This window comes from Mesoplodon densirostris, chromosome X, assembly GCF_025265405.1.
Source record: "Mesoplodon densirostris isolate mMesDen1 chromosome X, mMesDen1 primary haplotype, whole genome shotgun sequence".
Taxonomy (NCBI): domain Eukaryota; kingdom Metazoa; phylum Chordata; class Mammalia; order Artiodactyla; family Ziphiidae; genus Mesoplodon; species Mesoplodon densirostris.
In genome coordinates, this window is record NC_082681.1 from 76,649,340 (window position 1) to 76,666,844 (window position 17,505).

The window sequence follows — 17,505 nt, forward strand, 5'->3', positions numbered from 1 at the left end:
GATTATGTACAGTGCTGTGTGGGTGTCAGTCGGAGTCTGGACAGTAGTGGGCAGGTGGCTCTGGGCCCAGGGGGCTTCAAAAATGTTAGGGTCAGATTTGAGAAACCTGGAAAGGGTGGGGTTGTTCTGAGGGTGAGGATCAGAAGTGAGGACTCCTTGATACCACATCCTGCTACATAAAATCCCATCTCTGCTGCTTGGATTTCAATTGTGGCCGCTGAACCCCTCTCCATGTTTATCCACCAGATTTCTTTTACCAGATTTCATCATATAATGCCTTGTTTCCACAAATATTCACATCCTAAACACACACACACACACACACACGCATGCATGGGCAGACATTCTCTGTAACCCTCAGTCGTGTCTAGTGACTGATGTGAGAGGTAACAGCAGCTACAAAGGAGTGAAAGGCCAGCAGGCTCCCCAGACCCTGGGAGTTGGAGATACTCTCATCTTTTGGACAGGATAGAGCCCCAGGATGTGAGATCCCAAGCTCTTTTGGAGAAGCAGCGATATGGAACTGAGCATCCCCATGAGACAGGGCCCAGCCTAGGAGAACACAGCCATGTGGGGAAATGGGTGGTTCCTAGGCCACCAGGAATAGCTGCTGAGACACTAGACCTAAAGAAAACCAATCACACTAAGATTCTGTACCTGTGGGTTCCACCTTCGCTGCCCTCCAGGGACGTAGGAAAAGGTCTATAAAACAGCTATCTATTTGGGACTCCCAAATGTTTCCTACCGGAGCCCTATTCCACCTGGGATTCATTAGTGCTTAAAGACACTGGACCTCTGAACAGCTAAAGGACAATTAATTCACACAGCAGGCACTGTCCAAGGCCTTTTTCCACTCCTGGCCTTGAATAGGGGACTACGTGGAGAAAAGGATATTTTGGTGTGTGTCAGTTAGGCTCTTTGATATGAAGAGCACATCCTGTATCTTTATCTGTTGCTTGTTGATTTTTGGCGTTGCAACATCTAACAGGGCCTTCACATGTTGTTGGGCTGAAGGGACAAATATGGTCCAACCCCCGAGATAGACTTTCCCTGCTGATATTATGTTGCAATACATATCAAGGTCACCTTAGAAAGGGAAAAAAAACACAATCATCTTATGAAAATGAATAATCTGTAGTTAGAGACCGGGTTGCCTTTTGGAGGGGCTGTCTTGTGGTGTAGTGGGGGTGCTTGGGATCTGACTCTATGTGTGCGGGACTGAGAGTTTTTCTTCGGATCCAGAGATTCTTTTTCCATGTGTACCTCTCCCATCCACTTCTATACAACCACTGCCCAGTGGTCCTCAGATATGAAGACTCCGTGTGGTGTTAGGAGAAGAGAGATGTTATTCCTTTCTCATTCCTGCAGTCCTTTCCCCTCAGGGTCAGAGCTGTCGGCTGTGGAAAATTCACTCCTCATTGGCTGAAGTCTCTTGCAACCATGACTGAGGAACTAGCAGCACTGCCCCAAGAACGAGGGTGTACAGCCTTATAGGGCTAAGTGAGATGCTAGCTCCCTCCCTCCGCCACGGCCCCACACAACTGACAGCCCCCAATTCACCTGAGGCTGGTGTCAGTGTTGAAAACTACACTGTTGAAAAGATGAGGTGAAAAGAGTCGAGTGTGGCAGCATTTGTTTTGGGCCCAGCGACTGAGAAACTGGGGAAAGCAGGGACAGTTGGCAGCGCAGGGGGCTTGATCACCGTTCACGGGTCTGTGTCTGTGTCCTGAGGTCTCAGCTTCTGAGCGTCTGATATCCTACCCTACAAAGGAAAGCAGAGTGACAACTGGACCCTTGGGAACGCTGGGGGAAGTCAGGCATGGCCTGGGGACTCTCTGGGTGGAGCAGGAAGGGGAAGCCTGTTGGCTTGGCTGTGAGCAGTGAGAGAGGAAGAGGCTGGCTCTGAGCGCTCACCTGAAGGACTTGGTGAAACAGGCCAGGACTCTCTGGAACTGGCTCCTCCAAGACCCCTGGGGACCAGCAGGCTCCCTGGGCAATCCTGTGCCATTGGATGGGTTCTACGTGGTGCCAGACAAAACAACAAATTCCTCAGTGTCTTTAAGCTGACCTTTCCCGCTCTGTAGAGGGAGAGGGAGAAGAATAGCCTCATCCTAATGGTCCCTGCCTTCCCTGATATTCAAGTTAGTATGTACATCTCGGCCTTGTTCCAGGTGCTGGGTATATAGCAGTGACCTCTACAGAGCACATCCCAGCTCCTGGGGCTGACAAACCATGACCCCAGAGGGAAAGCAGACTCACCAGGTCAGGAGGTGGAAGGAAGGGAATGAAGATCATGCTTCTAGGAGGGTGTGATGTGCTTGTAGTGACCGACGGGACTTCCTTGAAGAGACCAGCTAAGCTCCTGACTCTGCTGTGTGCAAAGAGGCCGAGGGCCTGGCCCTCCACACCCCTCCAGCCCCTCTGACCCCGCCCTGTCTTTCCTCCCTCCTGCAACCACCGAGTGCACTGTGCTCAAGCAGTGGATATATTTCTGGTATGTGACATCCCCTCTGTTCCTTTATCTCTTACTCCCACCCTTCCCCTCTCTCGGTCTCTCTTTTTCTTCTTTCCTCTGAACCTCCCAGCAGGCTTAAGCCAGGTTTCTGATTGCTGAACAAATAAAGCAGAAGTGTTCAGGCGGATGGTGAGTTGTCTTTTGGTGGGGATGCCATAGACAGGGGTGTTCGTGTGGACCCTCTCCACATTTAGATTCATAGGATTGTGTACTTTAAAGCCCTGGGGAGGTGTATGGGTCTAAATGGGTTATTAAAGCAAGGAGGGTGAGCTGGGTGATGGTATCCACAGTCCAAATCAACAGCAGAGGTTTACCTCTCAGTGGGTTATATGAGATGCTGACTGTGGGACAGTCAGCATCTGATGGGTAGTGGACAGGTGGTTTGGGGACTGGAGGGCTTGAAAAATGTGAGGGACGGAGGGGAAGGACGTGGGCTGGGCTAAGTTGAAATCAGAACAACCGAGGTGAGAGGTCCTTGTTACCTAGTCCTGTTATATGAGAGTCCATCTTTGACGCTGGGGTTTCAAGAGAAGCTGCTTAGTTTGGCCCCCAGTTTATCACCCAGAACTATGAGGGCAGCATTACTTTCCACTGACTTCAAGGGAGCTCTCTGCAAACAGTACCTGGAAGGAAGAGTGGAAGTAGGTGGCCTAAGGGTCTTTACTTGGTTTTTGAAATAGTAATGTTGCTTAGGGAGGCATCTCTTATATACATGTGAGGATACAGGACTGATTGTCTCTCCAGGAGTCTATCATGGGCCATGCATGGCCTGAGGTTATAAAAACAGATGAGGTTTTGTTGCTGCTTCAAGTCATTCCATGGGAAAGAAGCCAAAGAAAAAAGGATGATTACAATAGAGAGAGATAGAAGGAAGTTTATATGGCTATGGGAGGATGGAGGAGGGACAGCCACCCCGCCTCGAGTGTTGGAATATAGTCTTGGAGATTTCCCAGAGAAGATATGCCTGAAATGAGTGAGGAAAGAAGTTGGCCAGGAAATAGACAATGGGGGGAGCTTTGCAAGAAGATGCTCAAGACAATAAAGTACGTTTTTGCAACTGAAAATAAGTAGACCCAGTTTTCTCTTCTAGGGGTTAAGTAGAAGTCAAGGTCAGTCATGAGGTTCCAGTATAGGAGTAAAAAGTGGTGCCACACAGAGATACTGAACCCTGGACTTTGAGAAGCAAAAGTTTTCAGGTTTTGTTTTAACTTTGTTAATGGTCCATTGATTGTTTTTTCTTTATGATTCACAGTTTTTGAATGAATGTTCTACCTAAGATATCTTTGCCTAACCTCACAACATGGAAGTTTTCTCCCATGTTTTCTTGCAGGTTTTCTATTGTAGGTAGCTCTATTATTTATTTGGAGGGGTTTTTTGGCCTATAGTGTGAGGTATTCACGTTTGTTTGCGGTTTCCATATGGAGATCCACTTTCTCCAGCTCTATTAGTTAATTATCAGTTAATTGAATTATCTTAGCACCTTTGTCACAAATCAACTGACCATATTTTTGTGTACATCTATTTCTAGGCTTTCTATTTTATCCATTGATCCATACGTCTATTTTTATGGTAATACCACACTGTCATGACTACTATACCTTTACATTAAGTCAGGGAATTTGGTAGTGTAAGTCCTCCATCTTTGTTCTTATCCAAATGGCTTTGGCTACTGTATGTCCTTTGCATTTCCATATAAGTTTTAGAAATAGCTTTTCATTTTAATTATGATTATGGCAAATGTATAGATGAATTATTAGAGACTTGACATCTTAAACCTTTTGGAGGCTTCTGACCCATGAACATAGTATATCTCCATTTATTTGGGTCTTCCTTAATTTCTCTCAGCAATATTTTAGAGTTACCTGCATACAAGTCTTGCACATATTGCGTTCAACTTCTTTCATTCATTTTAGTGCTATTGTTAGTGACATTATAATTCTTTTTTCATCTCCAATTATCTGTTCCTACTATATTGAAATAGGACTTTTTTATATTGAATTTCTGTCCTGTGACCTTGTGAAATTGCTTATCTGATCTGGGAGATGATTTTTGTTTTTGGTAGACTACTAAATATTTTCTATGTAGATTATCATGCCTTTTGAAAATGAAGATCATTTTTTACTTCTTCCTTTTCTATCTGTATGCCTTGTATTTCTTTTTCTTGCCTTAACTCATCAACCAGGGCCGCAAGTATAATAGTGAATAGACATGGTGAGAGTGGACATCCTGGCACAGTCCTAATCTTACGGGAGAAGCATTCAGTCTTTCACCATTAAGTATGATGCCAATAGCAGGTTTTTGGTAGAAGCACTTTATCTGGTTAAGTACGTTCCCTTCTGTTCTTAAGTGATCAGGTTTTTTGTTTGTTTGTTTTAATCATGAATGGATGTTTTATATTACCAAATGACTCTTCTGTCTTATATTGTGATAATCATTTTTTTCCTTTCATTCCCTTAATATGACAAAAAATACATCGATGCACTTTTTAATGTTAAAATGACCTTGCATTCCTAGGATAAATCTGCTTGGTCATGGATTATACTTATTATATATTGCTGGATTCATATTTCTAAAATTTTATTAGGTAGTTTTACATGTACATTCATCAAGGAAATTGGTCTGTGGTGCTTTTTTCCCCTTGTAGTGTCTTTTTCTATTTTTTGTGTGAAAGTAATGCTGCCCTCATAAAATGTATAGGCAAGGGTTCCTCCTGTATTTTCTGGAAAAGTTCTGTCGTGCTGTCACTATTTTTTCTTTTAAACGTGTGATCTTGTTCATCAGTGTAGCCATGTAGAACTGAAGTTTTCTTTTTGGGAAAATTTTGAAATACAAATTCAATTTTAAAGATTATAAATGCATACACTATCATTGGTAAATCCCTACCTATATTCCTAATGAAAATTTTGCCTTTGATACATAAGAAATTTCCTGGCAGGGCAAAGTAATTTTCCATGAGACTGAGTCTTTCTTTCTTTCTATATTTTTATTGTGGTAAAATATACATAACATACGTAAAACTTACCATTTTAACCATGCTAAGTATAAAATGCAATGACATTAAGTACATTCACGTGGATGTGCAATCATCCCCATCATCCACACCCAGAACTTTTTCATCACCCCAACCTGAAACCCTGTACCTATTAAACAATAATTCTCCATGCCTCTCTCCCACCAGACCCTGGCAATCACCATTCTACTTTCTATCTCTATGAATCTGACTACTCTACTTACCTCATATAAGTGAAGTCATAAGATAATTGTCATTTTGTACCTGGTTTATTTCATCCAGCACAATGTCTTCAATGTTCATCCATGTTGTGGCATGTATCAGAATTTCATTTATTCTTAAGCCTTAGTAATATTGCATTGTGTGTATATACCACATTTTCTTTATCCTTTCATTGCTGATGGACACCTGGGCTTTTTCACCTTATCTGATTGAGCCCGTTTTTGCAATTCCTAGAAGTGTAATTGCTGAATCATATGGTAATCCCAAACCTAATTTTCTGGGGAACCACCATATGGTCTTCCACAGCAGCTACAGCCCTACCAGTAATGCCCAAGGGTTCCCATTTTCCACCTTTTGTCAACAGTTTTGTTTTCTGTTTTTCTTTCTTCCTTCCTCCCATACTCCCTCTCTCCCTTCCCCCCCCCCACATTATAAAATAATAGCCATCTAGATGGCTCTGAAGTTGTATCTCGTTGTGCTTTTTATTTGAATTCCCCTATGGAATTTTAAATTGTATTGAGCCAATTTTCGTGATCTTATTGGCCATTTCTATATCTTTTGCGAAGAAACACATCTTTTGCCCATTTCTCAATAAGGTTATATATTTTATTATTTTTTTTAAATTAATTTTTATTGGAGTATAGCTGCTTTACAATGTTGTGTTAGTTTCTCTTGTACAGCAAAATGAAGCAGCTATACATATACATATATCCCCTCTTTTGGGGATTTCCTTCCCATTCAGGTGACCACAGTGCATTAAGTACCATCTCCTGTGCTATACAGTATGTTCCCATTCGTTGTCTATTTTATACATAGCATCAGTAGTGTATATGTGTCAATCCCAATCTCCCAATTCCCCCCACCCCCACTTTCCCCCTAGGTATTCATACATTTAAAGCCCAGAGATAAACCCACCCACCTATGGTCACCTAATCTATGACAAAGGACGCAAGAATATACAATGGAGACAAGACAGCTTCTTCAATAAGTGGTGCTGAGAAAACTGGACAGCTACACATAAAACAATGAAGTTAGGACACTCCCTAACACCATACACAAAAATGAACTCATAATGGATTAAAGACCTAAATTTAAGGCCAGACACTATAAGGCTCTTAGAGGAAAACATAGGCACAACACTCTTTGCCATAAATCACAGCAAGATTTTTTTGACCCACCTCCTAGAGTAATGGAGATAAAAACAGAAATAAACAAATGGGACCTAATGAAACTTAAAAGCTTTTGCACAGCACAGGAAACCATAAACAAGATGAAAAGACAACCCTAAGAATGGGAGAAAATATTTTCAAATGAAGCAACTGACAAAGGATTCATCTCCAAAATATACAAGCAGCTCATGTAGCTCAATATCAAAAAACCAAACAACCCAAACCAAAAATGAGCAGAAGACCTAAATAGACATTTCTCCAAAGGAGACTACAGATGGCCAAGAGACACATGAAAAGATGCTCAACATCACTAATAATTAGGGAAATGAAAATCAAAACTACAATGAGGTATCACTTCACAGTGGTCAGAATGGCCATCATCAAAAAATCTACAAACACAATAAATGCTGGAGAGGGTTTGGAGAAAAAGGAACCCATTTGACCTGTTGGTGGGAATGTAAACTGATACAGCCACTATGGAAAACAGTATGGAGGCTCCTTAGAAAACTAAAAATAGAACCATCCTATAACCCAGCAATCCCACTACTGAGCATATACCCTGAGAAAACCATTAATTCAAAAGGACACATGCACCCAATATTCACTGTGGCATTATTTACAATAGCCAGGACGTGGAAGCAACCTAAATGTCCATCGAAAAATGAATTGATAAAGAAGATGTGGTACATATATACAATGGAATATTACTCAGCCTTTAAAAGGAATGAAATTGGGTCATTTGTAGAGACATGGATGGACCTAGAGAATGTCATACAGAGGGAAGTAAGTCAGAAAGAGAAAAACAAATATTGCATATTAACCCATATACGTGGAATCTAGAAAAATGGTATAGATGATCTTATTATTGTATTTTTTTGTGGGATTTTTTTTGCGGTACGCAGGCCTCTCACTGCTGTGGCCTCTCCCGTTGCGGAGCACAGTCTCCAGACGCACAGGCTCAGCGACCTTGGCTCACGGGCCTAGCCGCTCTGCAGCATGTGGGATCTTCCTGGACCGGGGCACGAACCCATGTCCCCTGCATCGGCAGGCAGACTCTCAACCACTGCGCCACCAGGGAAGCCCTTATTATTGGTTTTTAAAACTAATTTATAGCATCCAGATATACGTCCCTTATAAGTTACATGATTTTCCAACACTTTCTCCCATTCTGCAGGTGCTCTTTCCACATTTATTATGGTATGATTTGCATCAAATAAAGTTTAAGATTTGACCAAGTCCAATAAATCAGTTTTCCTTTTGTTCCTTGGGCTTTTGGTATATATCTAAGAGGCCATTCTCTAATCCAATGTCAGAAATATTTACTGCTATGCTTTCCTCTAAGAGGTCTATATTTTTGGTGTTTATATTTAGGTCTATAATCCAATTTGAATTAATTTTTGTATACGGAATGAAATGAGGATCAGGTCCAATTTCATTATTTTGCATGTGGATATCCAGTTGTCCCAGAATCATTTGTTGAAAACACCCTTCCTTAACCCATAGAATTATCTTGCCATCCTGTTTGAAAATTCAATTGACTATAAATGTGAAAGTTAATTGATGGGTTTTCAATTCCATTCCATTACTCTATATAACTACCGTTATGCCAAACCCACACTCTCTTGATTGCTGGAGCTTTGTAGCAAGATTTGAAATTGGAAAGTGTGAGCCGTCCAACTTAATATTCTTTCTCAAGATTGCTTTGGCTATTCTTGGATGCTTCAATTTCCGTGTGAATTTTGAGATCAGCTTATTTATTTCTTCAAAGAAGTCAGCTGAGATTTTGTTGGAGATTGCATTGAATCTGTAGATAATTTTGGGGTGTATTGCCAAATTAACAATATTAAGTTTCCCAGTCAATGGGCAGGGGATGTTTCTCCATTTTTTCCTTTTTATAAAGAAAAAAATAAAATAAAACATAACATAAAGTTTAACATTTAACCATTTTTAGGCATAGAGTTCTGTGTCATTAAGTATATTCACACTGTTGTGTAACGATCAGCACATTCATCTCCAGAACATCTTCATTTTCCCTAAATGAAGCTCTGTTCCCATTTAACACTAACTCTCCATTCCTCCCCTCTCCCCCCAGCCCCTGGAAACAACCATTCTGCTTTCTATCTGTATGACATTCTGCCAATATCTGCTTTACCTTTTAGTGTTCATTCTAGTTACACTTAATGTGATTACTGTTAAGGTGGGATTTATGTCAACCATTTTTGTTTTTTTCCCTTGTGTCTTTATGTTCCTCTCTCTTACCACTGAGGTGCCATTTTGTGTTAAATAGATATTTTCTGACATACCACTTTCATCCTCTTATTGTTTTTGAATTATTTTCTTAGTGGTGAGCTCATAGTTGAAAATTAAGGTCTTAACTTAAAAGAACCGAACTCAGAATAATAGCAACTTAATTTTAATATTATATAAAAACTTTGCTCCTGAATACCTCTGGACCCACCACCTTCTTTGTACTATTATTGTCCCCCAAAATTGCATCTTTATACTTTAAGCCCATCCAGATTGTTTTATAATCATTGCTTTATGCACTTCTCTTCTAAACCAGACAAAGGTAGAAAAGAGTTACAAACAACAATACACTGATGTTGTCTTTTATAAGTGCCCACTTAGTTACGCTTAGTGATGCTCTTTGTTTCTTCAGGTGGATTCAAGTCACTCTCTAGTGCCTTTTGGGGATTTCAGCTTAGTAGTTCTTCTAGGGCAGGTCTGCTAGCAATATATTCACTCAGCTTTTCTTTGTCTGAGAATGGCTTTATCTTCCTTTCGATTTTGAAGAGAGAGTTTTGTTGGATAGAATAGTCTTGGTTGATGGGATTTTTTCTTTCAGCACTTTGAAGGTGACTACCCGCTCTCTTCTGTTCCACAAAGTTTCTGATGAGACGTCAGCTGCTAATCCCTTGTATGTGATGAGCTGCTTGTCTCCTTGCTTTCAACATTCTTTCATTGTCCTTGACTGTCATCAGCTTGAATAAGCTGGTTCTAGGTACAGATCTCCTTGAGTTTATCCTCCATGGCATTTCAGATCTTTTTAACTAGATTAATAATTTTAATCAAATTTGGGGAGTTTGGGGCCATGTTTTCCCCTTATTCTTTCTTCCCCTTTTTCTCCTCTTCTCTCCTCCAGGGACTCTCATTATGCATAAGATGGTGTGCTTAATCATGCCCTACAAGGCCTCTGAGGCTCTGTTCATTTTTCTTCATTCTTTTTTTCTTTCTTTTCCTCAGAGTGCACAATCTCAATTGTCTCTAAATTTCATGCTTGATGATTTTGTTTCATCATGCCAGTTCTAGTTTCTGTAGAGACTCTTTAGTGAATTTTTCATTGCAGTTCATATATTTTTGAGCTCCAGAATTTCTAGTTGGTATTTTTAAAACGATTTCTATCTCTTTGATGATATTCTCTATTTGATGAGCCATCATTCTCATGCTTACCTTTAATTCATAAGACATGGCTTCCATGTTCATTAGATGTTTGAACATGTTTACAATAGCTGATTTAAAGTCTCTTTCTAGTCAGTCCAATGTCTGGACATCCATGTGGTGTATCTCCCACACTTTCCTGCTTCTTTGCATGTCTGATACGTTTTGGTGGAAAGCTGGACATTTTCAATGATAGAATGTGGCAACTCTGGAATTCAGATACTGCCTCCTTTCCAGGTTTTATTGCTGCTGTTTGTTGTGGGTATTTTTGCTGTCATTTGACTTTTTAGTGGCTTTTCTGGACTTCTGTATCCTCTGTTGTGTGTGGTTACCAAATTCACCACTGGGTTAGCTTGGTGGTTACCAAACGATTGCACAGAAATGTCTTCAAATGCCTGTAACTGCTAAGTTTCCCAGTCTTTGCCAAGGAGGTCTGTGTGTATGGCTTCAAAACTCTGCCTGCTATTTGTCAGTTCTGATTTAGCTTTGATTTCTCCTCGTTTTTGGGTCTTTCCAGAGCTTGCCATCATCCTGGGAAGGTACCAGGCCTCCAAGTTTCCTAAGGATATGTCATAGCTTTACAAAGTCCCTATGGACATCTCATTACCTAGGTTTCCCTTATAAGATATTGGTTTGCCTATTGTTTGCCCCAAGTGTGGCCCACTGTCTGAGGCAGCTGCAATGATAATTAATTGCCTCTAAATGTTTTTTTCCCCCTCAAGTTTGTTTTGACTATTCAGGGTCTTTTGTGTTTTCTTACAAATTAAAATTTTTTTTTGTCCTAGTTCTGTGAGAAATGCCATTGGTTTTTTTTTTTTTTTTTTGTGGTACGCGGGCCTCTCACTCTTGTGGTCTCTCCCATTGTGGAGCACAGCCTCCAGACACGCAGGCTAAGCAGCCATGGTTCACGGGCCCAGCTGCTCCACGGCATGTGGGATCTTCCCGGACCGGGGCACAAACCTGTGTCCCCTGCAGTGGCAGGTGGACTCTCAACCGCTGCGCCACTAGGGAAGCCCTGCCATTGGTATTTTGATAGGGATTGTGTTGAATCCGTAGACTGCCTCGGGTAGTATGGTCAATTTAACAATATTGATTCTTCCAGTCCAAGAACACGGTGTACATTTCCATCTGTTTGTGTTGTCTTCAATTTCTTTCTTTAGCATCTTATAGTTTTTGGAGTACAGGTCTTTTGCCGCCTTAGTTAGGTTTATTCCGAGATGTTTTATTCTTCTTGTTGCGATGGTGAATGGGATTGATTCCTTAATTTCTCTTTCTGATACTTCATTGTTAGTATACAGAAATGCAACAGATTTCTGTATATTAATTGTATCCTAAAACTTTACCAAATTCATTGAGAAGCTCTAGAAGTTTTGTGGTGGTGTCTTTAGGGTTTTCTATGTATAGCATCAAGTCATCTGCAGACATTCGCAGTTTTATTCCTTCCTTTCCGATTTGAATTTCTTTTATTTCTTTTTTTCTTTTATGATTGCTGTGGCTAGGACTTCTAAAACTATGTTGGATAAAAGTGGTGAGAGTGGGCAGCCTTGTCTTGTTCCTGATCTTAGAGGGAACGCTTTCAGCTTTTCACCATTGAGTGTGATGTTAGCTGTGGGTTTGTCATAAATGGCCTTTATTATGTTGAGGTATGTTCTCTCTATGTCCACTTTCTGGAGGATTTTGATCACACATGGGTGTCGAATTTTATCAGAAGCTTTTTCTGCAACTTTTGAGATGACCGTGTGGTTTGTATTCTTCAGTTTGTTAATGTGGTGTATCACATTGATTGATTTGTGGATATTGAAAAATCCTTGACCACCTGGGATAAATCTCACTTGATCATGGTGTATGATTCCTTTAATGTATTGTTGGGTTCTGTTTGTGGCTCTAAATGTTTTTGACAAATGCCCTCAGGGAAAAAGAATTTCAAACGGGATAAGCTCTGAGTCAGAGACAGCCAACCAAGTGGGATGTTCCAGGGAACGACCAGACAGGTCAAATGATGACAGTTCTCTGGGAATGAGGCTTTGCAGGAGGCCCATGCCATTTCTCTCCCTCTGGTGGCTGCCAGGCGGCCGGTTTTCACTGTGATTGCAGGCTGTTAGTAATCAAAGCTACCGCAGAGTTGGATAGAGGGACATGAGAACAGGATTAGTTGAAATGCTACCTAGCTCACTCTTCCTACTGAGATTCAGCTGTTTTTCTAGAATAAACATATCTGTGGTTGTTGCATACTTTTGGTGAATTCCTAGAGTTCTGAAAACATTGATTCTGAACATTTTGGCCAGTTTTCTCATTGCTTTAAGGGAGGAGAGAATTTTCAGAGGTCCTTCTTCTGCCATTTTGGCTGACTTCCTGTACAATCTTTCACTGTGCTTGTCTATCAGGGTGCTTGTTGCTGGGCAGTAAACTGTGCTTGTACTTACATGTCTCCCAAGGAATAACTTTTTGGGTCACCAACCATGTGAAAGGGACCACAACAGGTGCATTAAGCAAAGGTGTATAAGACACCATCTTTGCTCTCAAAGTTGTCACTCTCAAATAGATTCACTTTCAGTGGAACCTTTGAGGCATAATGATTGCCAAGCCAGTGTTTGGTCACCAAATTATCTCTTAATTCGGTTTAATGGGGAGTATTTTTGTCCACCATGGCTTAAATATAACCAGGTTTTCACCTGGATATTTGGCAGCTAGCCTAATACCTCCAGGTCACAACTAATTTCACCTCTAGTCACTTCAGGAAGCTGAGAGCTTCAAGGGAGTAAGAGTGCAGATTGGGGGGGGGGGGGGCGCGGCGGCAGTGTAGCTGCAGCTATCTCCCATATGAAGAGTGAGAAACAGATTCATTTGAACAACCAATCTTGGTTTTCATAATTCCATAGCACCAAGTTAGTATTTTCCACTGAAATGGCTTGTTTTTATACTGATTCAGCCCACAACTCTTTTGGTTACTGATAGAATTTGGGGTAAAAAGTAGGAGGGACCCAAGAGACCACTCTTCACACTATGGTGTGGAAATAGAGCTCCATCCTTCTCCTTTTGAATCAATCTCTGCCTATCCAACAAATATCACTTGGTCATTGATCAAAGATCCTCAATGGCAGCCTAAAACCCGAGTTTACATACAGTATGTGGGCCTGTAAAGCCCTTTGAACTGTAGGGGATGCCTGCTAATTTATTCACAGCCAGTTTGTTCAGGGCTTGACTTCTCAAGATATTCTGGTGTCTTCGATAAATATGTCTGGAAAGTTGCCAGGAGCCACCAAATAACACTATAATATTTAAGAGAGGCAATCTTTAATTTGAAACTTGGCTCTACCACTACTTAGCTGTGTGACTTTGGGCAAAGTACTTAGTCTCTCTCAGCCGAAGATTCCCAATTGGCCACACTGAGGATAATAATAGGGGGGTTGTAGGGATTAAATGGGACAATGTTTGCAAAGCATTTAGTGTGTTATCTACACTAAATAGCAAAGAGCTAAGGCCTACCCGAAATATTAGCTCTCATTACTATTGATCAACGTCCAAAAGGCCATAAACACACAAAATCTACAAGAGTGACCCACTGTAAGAGGTTCAGAATCCATTTGTCTCATTTGGCCAACAGTGAGCTCCTCCTTCCATGCATTTTCACAGATGAACAGTGGCTCGGAGAGACAGAGAGCCCCCTTTGTCCAGAATTTTCCCTGTTAAGTTTTGTAATGTTGCGTGACCACAAAATTTGTGTCTCTACTAAAATTAGTGAGTTTACCAAATGACCAATCTGCCACATTTACTGGATTTCCTGATTGTCATGTTAGCAGCTTTTACAGGCATAATCATTTTTATTTTGAAGATGAAGTGTATATTTCTGAATATTAACTCAACAAAGCAGATATACCTTAGAAATTTGGTAAAACATCCAAAATTAGGGACTGAACACTATCCCCAGGAAACTATCACTCCAACACAAAATTTGGGTTTTACCTATGATGAAGTTCGTTTAATTATTCCTGATTTATCTGGGAATGTTCTGAATGTTATTTTCTATTTTTTCAAGCCACACGTTTGTTTGTTCTGTGTATTTTCAAATGGATTCTCAGAGAGAACTGCTTACTTCTTGTTATAATTTTTAATCAAAGATAGATGGATTAAACTCAACACTATATTTAATATTTTTAACATCTTTATTGGAGTCTAATTGCTTTACAATGGTGTGGTAGTTTCTGCTTTATAACAAAGTGAATCAGTTATAAATATACATATGTCCCCATAACTCTTCCCTCCGGCATCTCGCTCCCGCACACACTCCCCATCTCAGCCCTCTATGTGGTGACAACCCACTGAGGTGATCTCCCTGTGCTATGTGGCTGCTTCCCACTAGCTATCCATTTATCGTTTGGTAGTGTACATATGTCCATGTCACTGTCTCACTTTGTCCCAGCTTACCTTTCCCCCTCTCCATATCCTCAAGTCCACTCTCTAGTAGGTCTGCATCTTTAATCCCGTATTGTCCCTATGTTATTCTGACCAATTTTTTCTTTTTTCTTTTCTTTAGATTACATATATATCTGTTAGCCTACGGTATTTCTTTTTCTCTTTCTAACTTACTTCACTCTGTATGACAGTCTCTAGGTGCATCCACCTCACTACAAATAACTCAGTTTCGTTACTTTTTATGGCTGAGTAATATTCCATTGTATATATGTGCCACATCTTCTTTACCCATTCATCTGTTGATGGACACTTAGGTTGCTTCCATGTCCTGGCTATTGTAAATACAGCTGAAATGAATATTCTGGTGCATGACTCTTTTTGAATTATGGTTTTCTCAGGCTGTATGCCCAGTAGTGGGATTGCTGGGTTGTATGGTAGTTCTATTTTTAGTCTTTCAAGGAACCGCCATACTGTTCTCGATAGTGGCTGTATCAATTTACATTCAGACCAACAGTGCAAGAGGTTTCCCTTTTCTCCACACCTGCTCCAGCATTTATTGCTTGTAGATTTTTCCCCCTCTTACTGCTGTGGCCTCTCCCGCCACGGAGCACAACCTCTACACACACAGGCTCAGCAGCCATGGCCCACGGGCCCAGCCACCCCGTGGCAGGTGGGATCCTCCCAGACTGGGACATGAACCCGTGTCCCATGCATCGGCAGGCAGACTCCCAACCACTGCGCCAACAGGGAAGTCTGGTTTGTAGATTTTTTGATGATGGCCATTCGGACCGGTGTGAGATGATATCTCATTGAAGTTTTCATTTGCATTTCCATAATGATGTTGAGCATTTTTTCATGTGTTTGTTGGCAATCTGTATATCTTCTTTAGAGAAATGTCTATTTAGGTCTTTTGCACATTTTTGGATTGGATTTTTTTTTTTGATATTTAGCTGTATGTGTTCCTTGTATGTTTTGGAGATTAATCCTTTGTCAGTTGCTTTATTTGTAAATATTTTCTCCCATTCTGAGGGTTGTCTTTTCGTCTTGTTTATCGTGCCTTTGCTGTGCAAAGGCTTTTAAGTTTCATTAGGTCCCATTTGTTTATTTTTGTTTTTATTTCCATTTCTCTAGGAGGTGGGTCAAAAAGAATCTTGCTGTGATTTATGTCGTAGAGTGTTCTGCCTATATTTTCCTCTATGAGTTTGATAGTGTCTGGCCTTCCATTTAGGTCTTTAATCCATTTTGAGTTTATCTTTGTGTATGGTGTTAGGGAGTGTCCTAATCTCTTTCTTTTACATGTAGCTGTCCAGTTTTCCCAGCAGCACTTATTGAAGAGGCTGTCTTTTCTCCACTACATATTCTTGCCTCTTTTATCAAAGATAAGGTGACCATATGTGCATGGGTTTATCTCTGGGCTTTCTATCCTGTTCCACTGACATATATTTTTGTTTTTGTGCCAGTACCATGCTGTCTTGATTAGTGTAGCTTTGGAGTATTGTCAGAAGACAGGGAGCGTGATTCCTCCAGCTCCGTTTTTCATTCTCAACATTGCTTTGCTTATTCAGGGTCTTTTGTGTTGCCATACAAAGTCTAAAATTTTTTGTTCTGGTTTTGTGAAAAATGGTAGTAGCTTGATAGGGATTGCATTGAATCTGTAGATTGCTTGAGGCAGTAGAGTCATTTTCACAAGGTTAATTCTTCTAATCCAAGAACATGATATACCTCTCCATCTATTTGTATCATCTTTAACATCTTTCATCGGTGTCTTATAAAATTTCTGCATACAGTTCTTTTGTCTCTTTAGGTAGGTTTATTCCAAGATATTTTATTCTTTTCTTGCAAGGGTAAATGGGAGTGTTAATTTGACTTTCAGATATTTCATCATTAGTGTATAGGAAGGCAAGAGATTTCTGTGCATTAATTTTGTATTCTGCTACTTTACAAAATTCACTGATTAGCTCTAGTAGATTTCTGGTAGCATCTTTAGGATTCTCTATGTACAGTATCATGTCATCTGCAAACAATGACAGCTTTACTTCTTCTTTTCCGGTTTGGATTCCTTCTATTTCTTTTTCTTCTCTGATTGCTGTGGCTACAACTTCCAAAGCTATGTTGAAAAATAGTGGTGAGAGTGGGCAACCTTGTCTGTTTCCTGATCTTAGTGGAAATGATTTCAATTTTTCACCATTCATGATGATGTTGGCTGTGGGTTTGCCAAATATGGCCTTTATTATGTTGAGGAAACTTCCTTCCATGCCTACTTTCTGGAAGGTTTTTATCATAAATGGGTGTTGAATTTTGTCAAAAGCTTTCTCTGAATCTACTGAGATGATCATATGGTTTTTCTCCTTCAGTTTTTTAATATGGTGTATCACATTGACTGACTTGCACATATTGAAGAGTCCTTGCATTCCTGGGATATATCCCACTTGATCATAGTGTATGATCCTTTTAATGTGCTGTTGGATTCTGTGTGCTAGTATTTTGTTGAGGATTTTTGCATCTGTGTTCTTCAGTGATATTGGCCTGTAGTTTTCTTTCTTTGAGTCATCTTTGTCTGGTTTTGGTATGAGAGTGATGGTGGCCTTGTAGAATGAGTTTGGGAGTGTTCCTCCCTCTGCTATATTTTGGAAGAGTTTGAGAAGGATAGGTATTAGCTCTTCTCTAAATGTTTGATAGAATTCACCTGTGAAGCCATCTGGTCCTGGGCTTTTGTTTGTTGGAAGATTTTTAACCAC

General features: G+C 40.5%; 1 protein-coding gene across 1 annotated transcript; it reads right to left on the reverse strand.

Moving 5' to 3' along the window:
• Nucleotides 1-1,910: 1,910 nt before the first annotated feature.
• On the reverse strand, nt 1,911-2,295 carry FAM236C (family with sequence similarity 236 member C). Its single transcript, XM_060086228.1, is given in 2 exon segments — nt 1,911-2,078; nt 2,260-2,295. Coding segments are annotated over 2 exon segments (204 nt in total).
• Nucleotides 2,296-17,505: the final 15,210 nt, after the last annotated feature.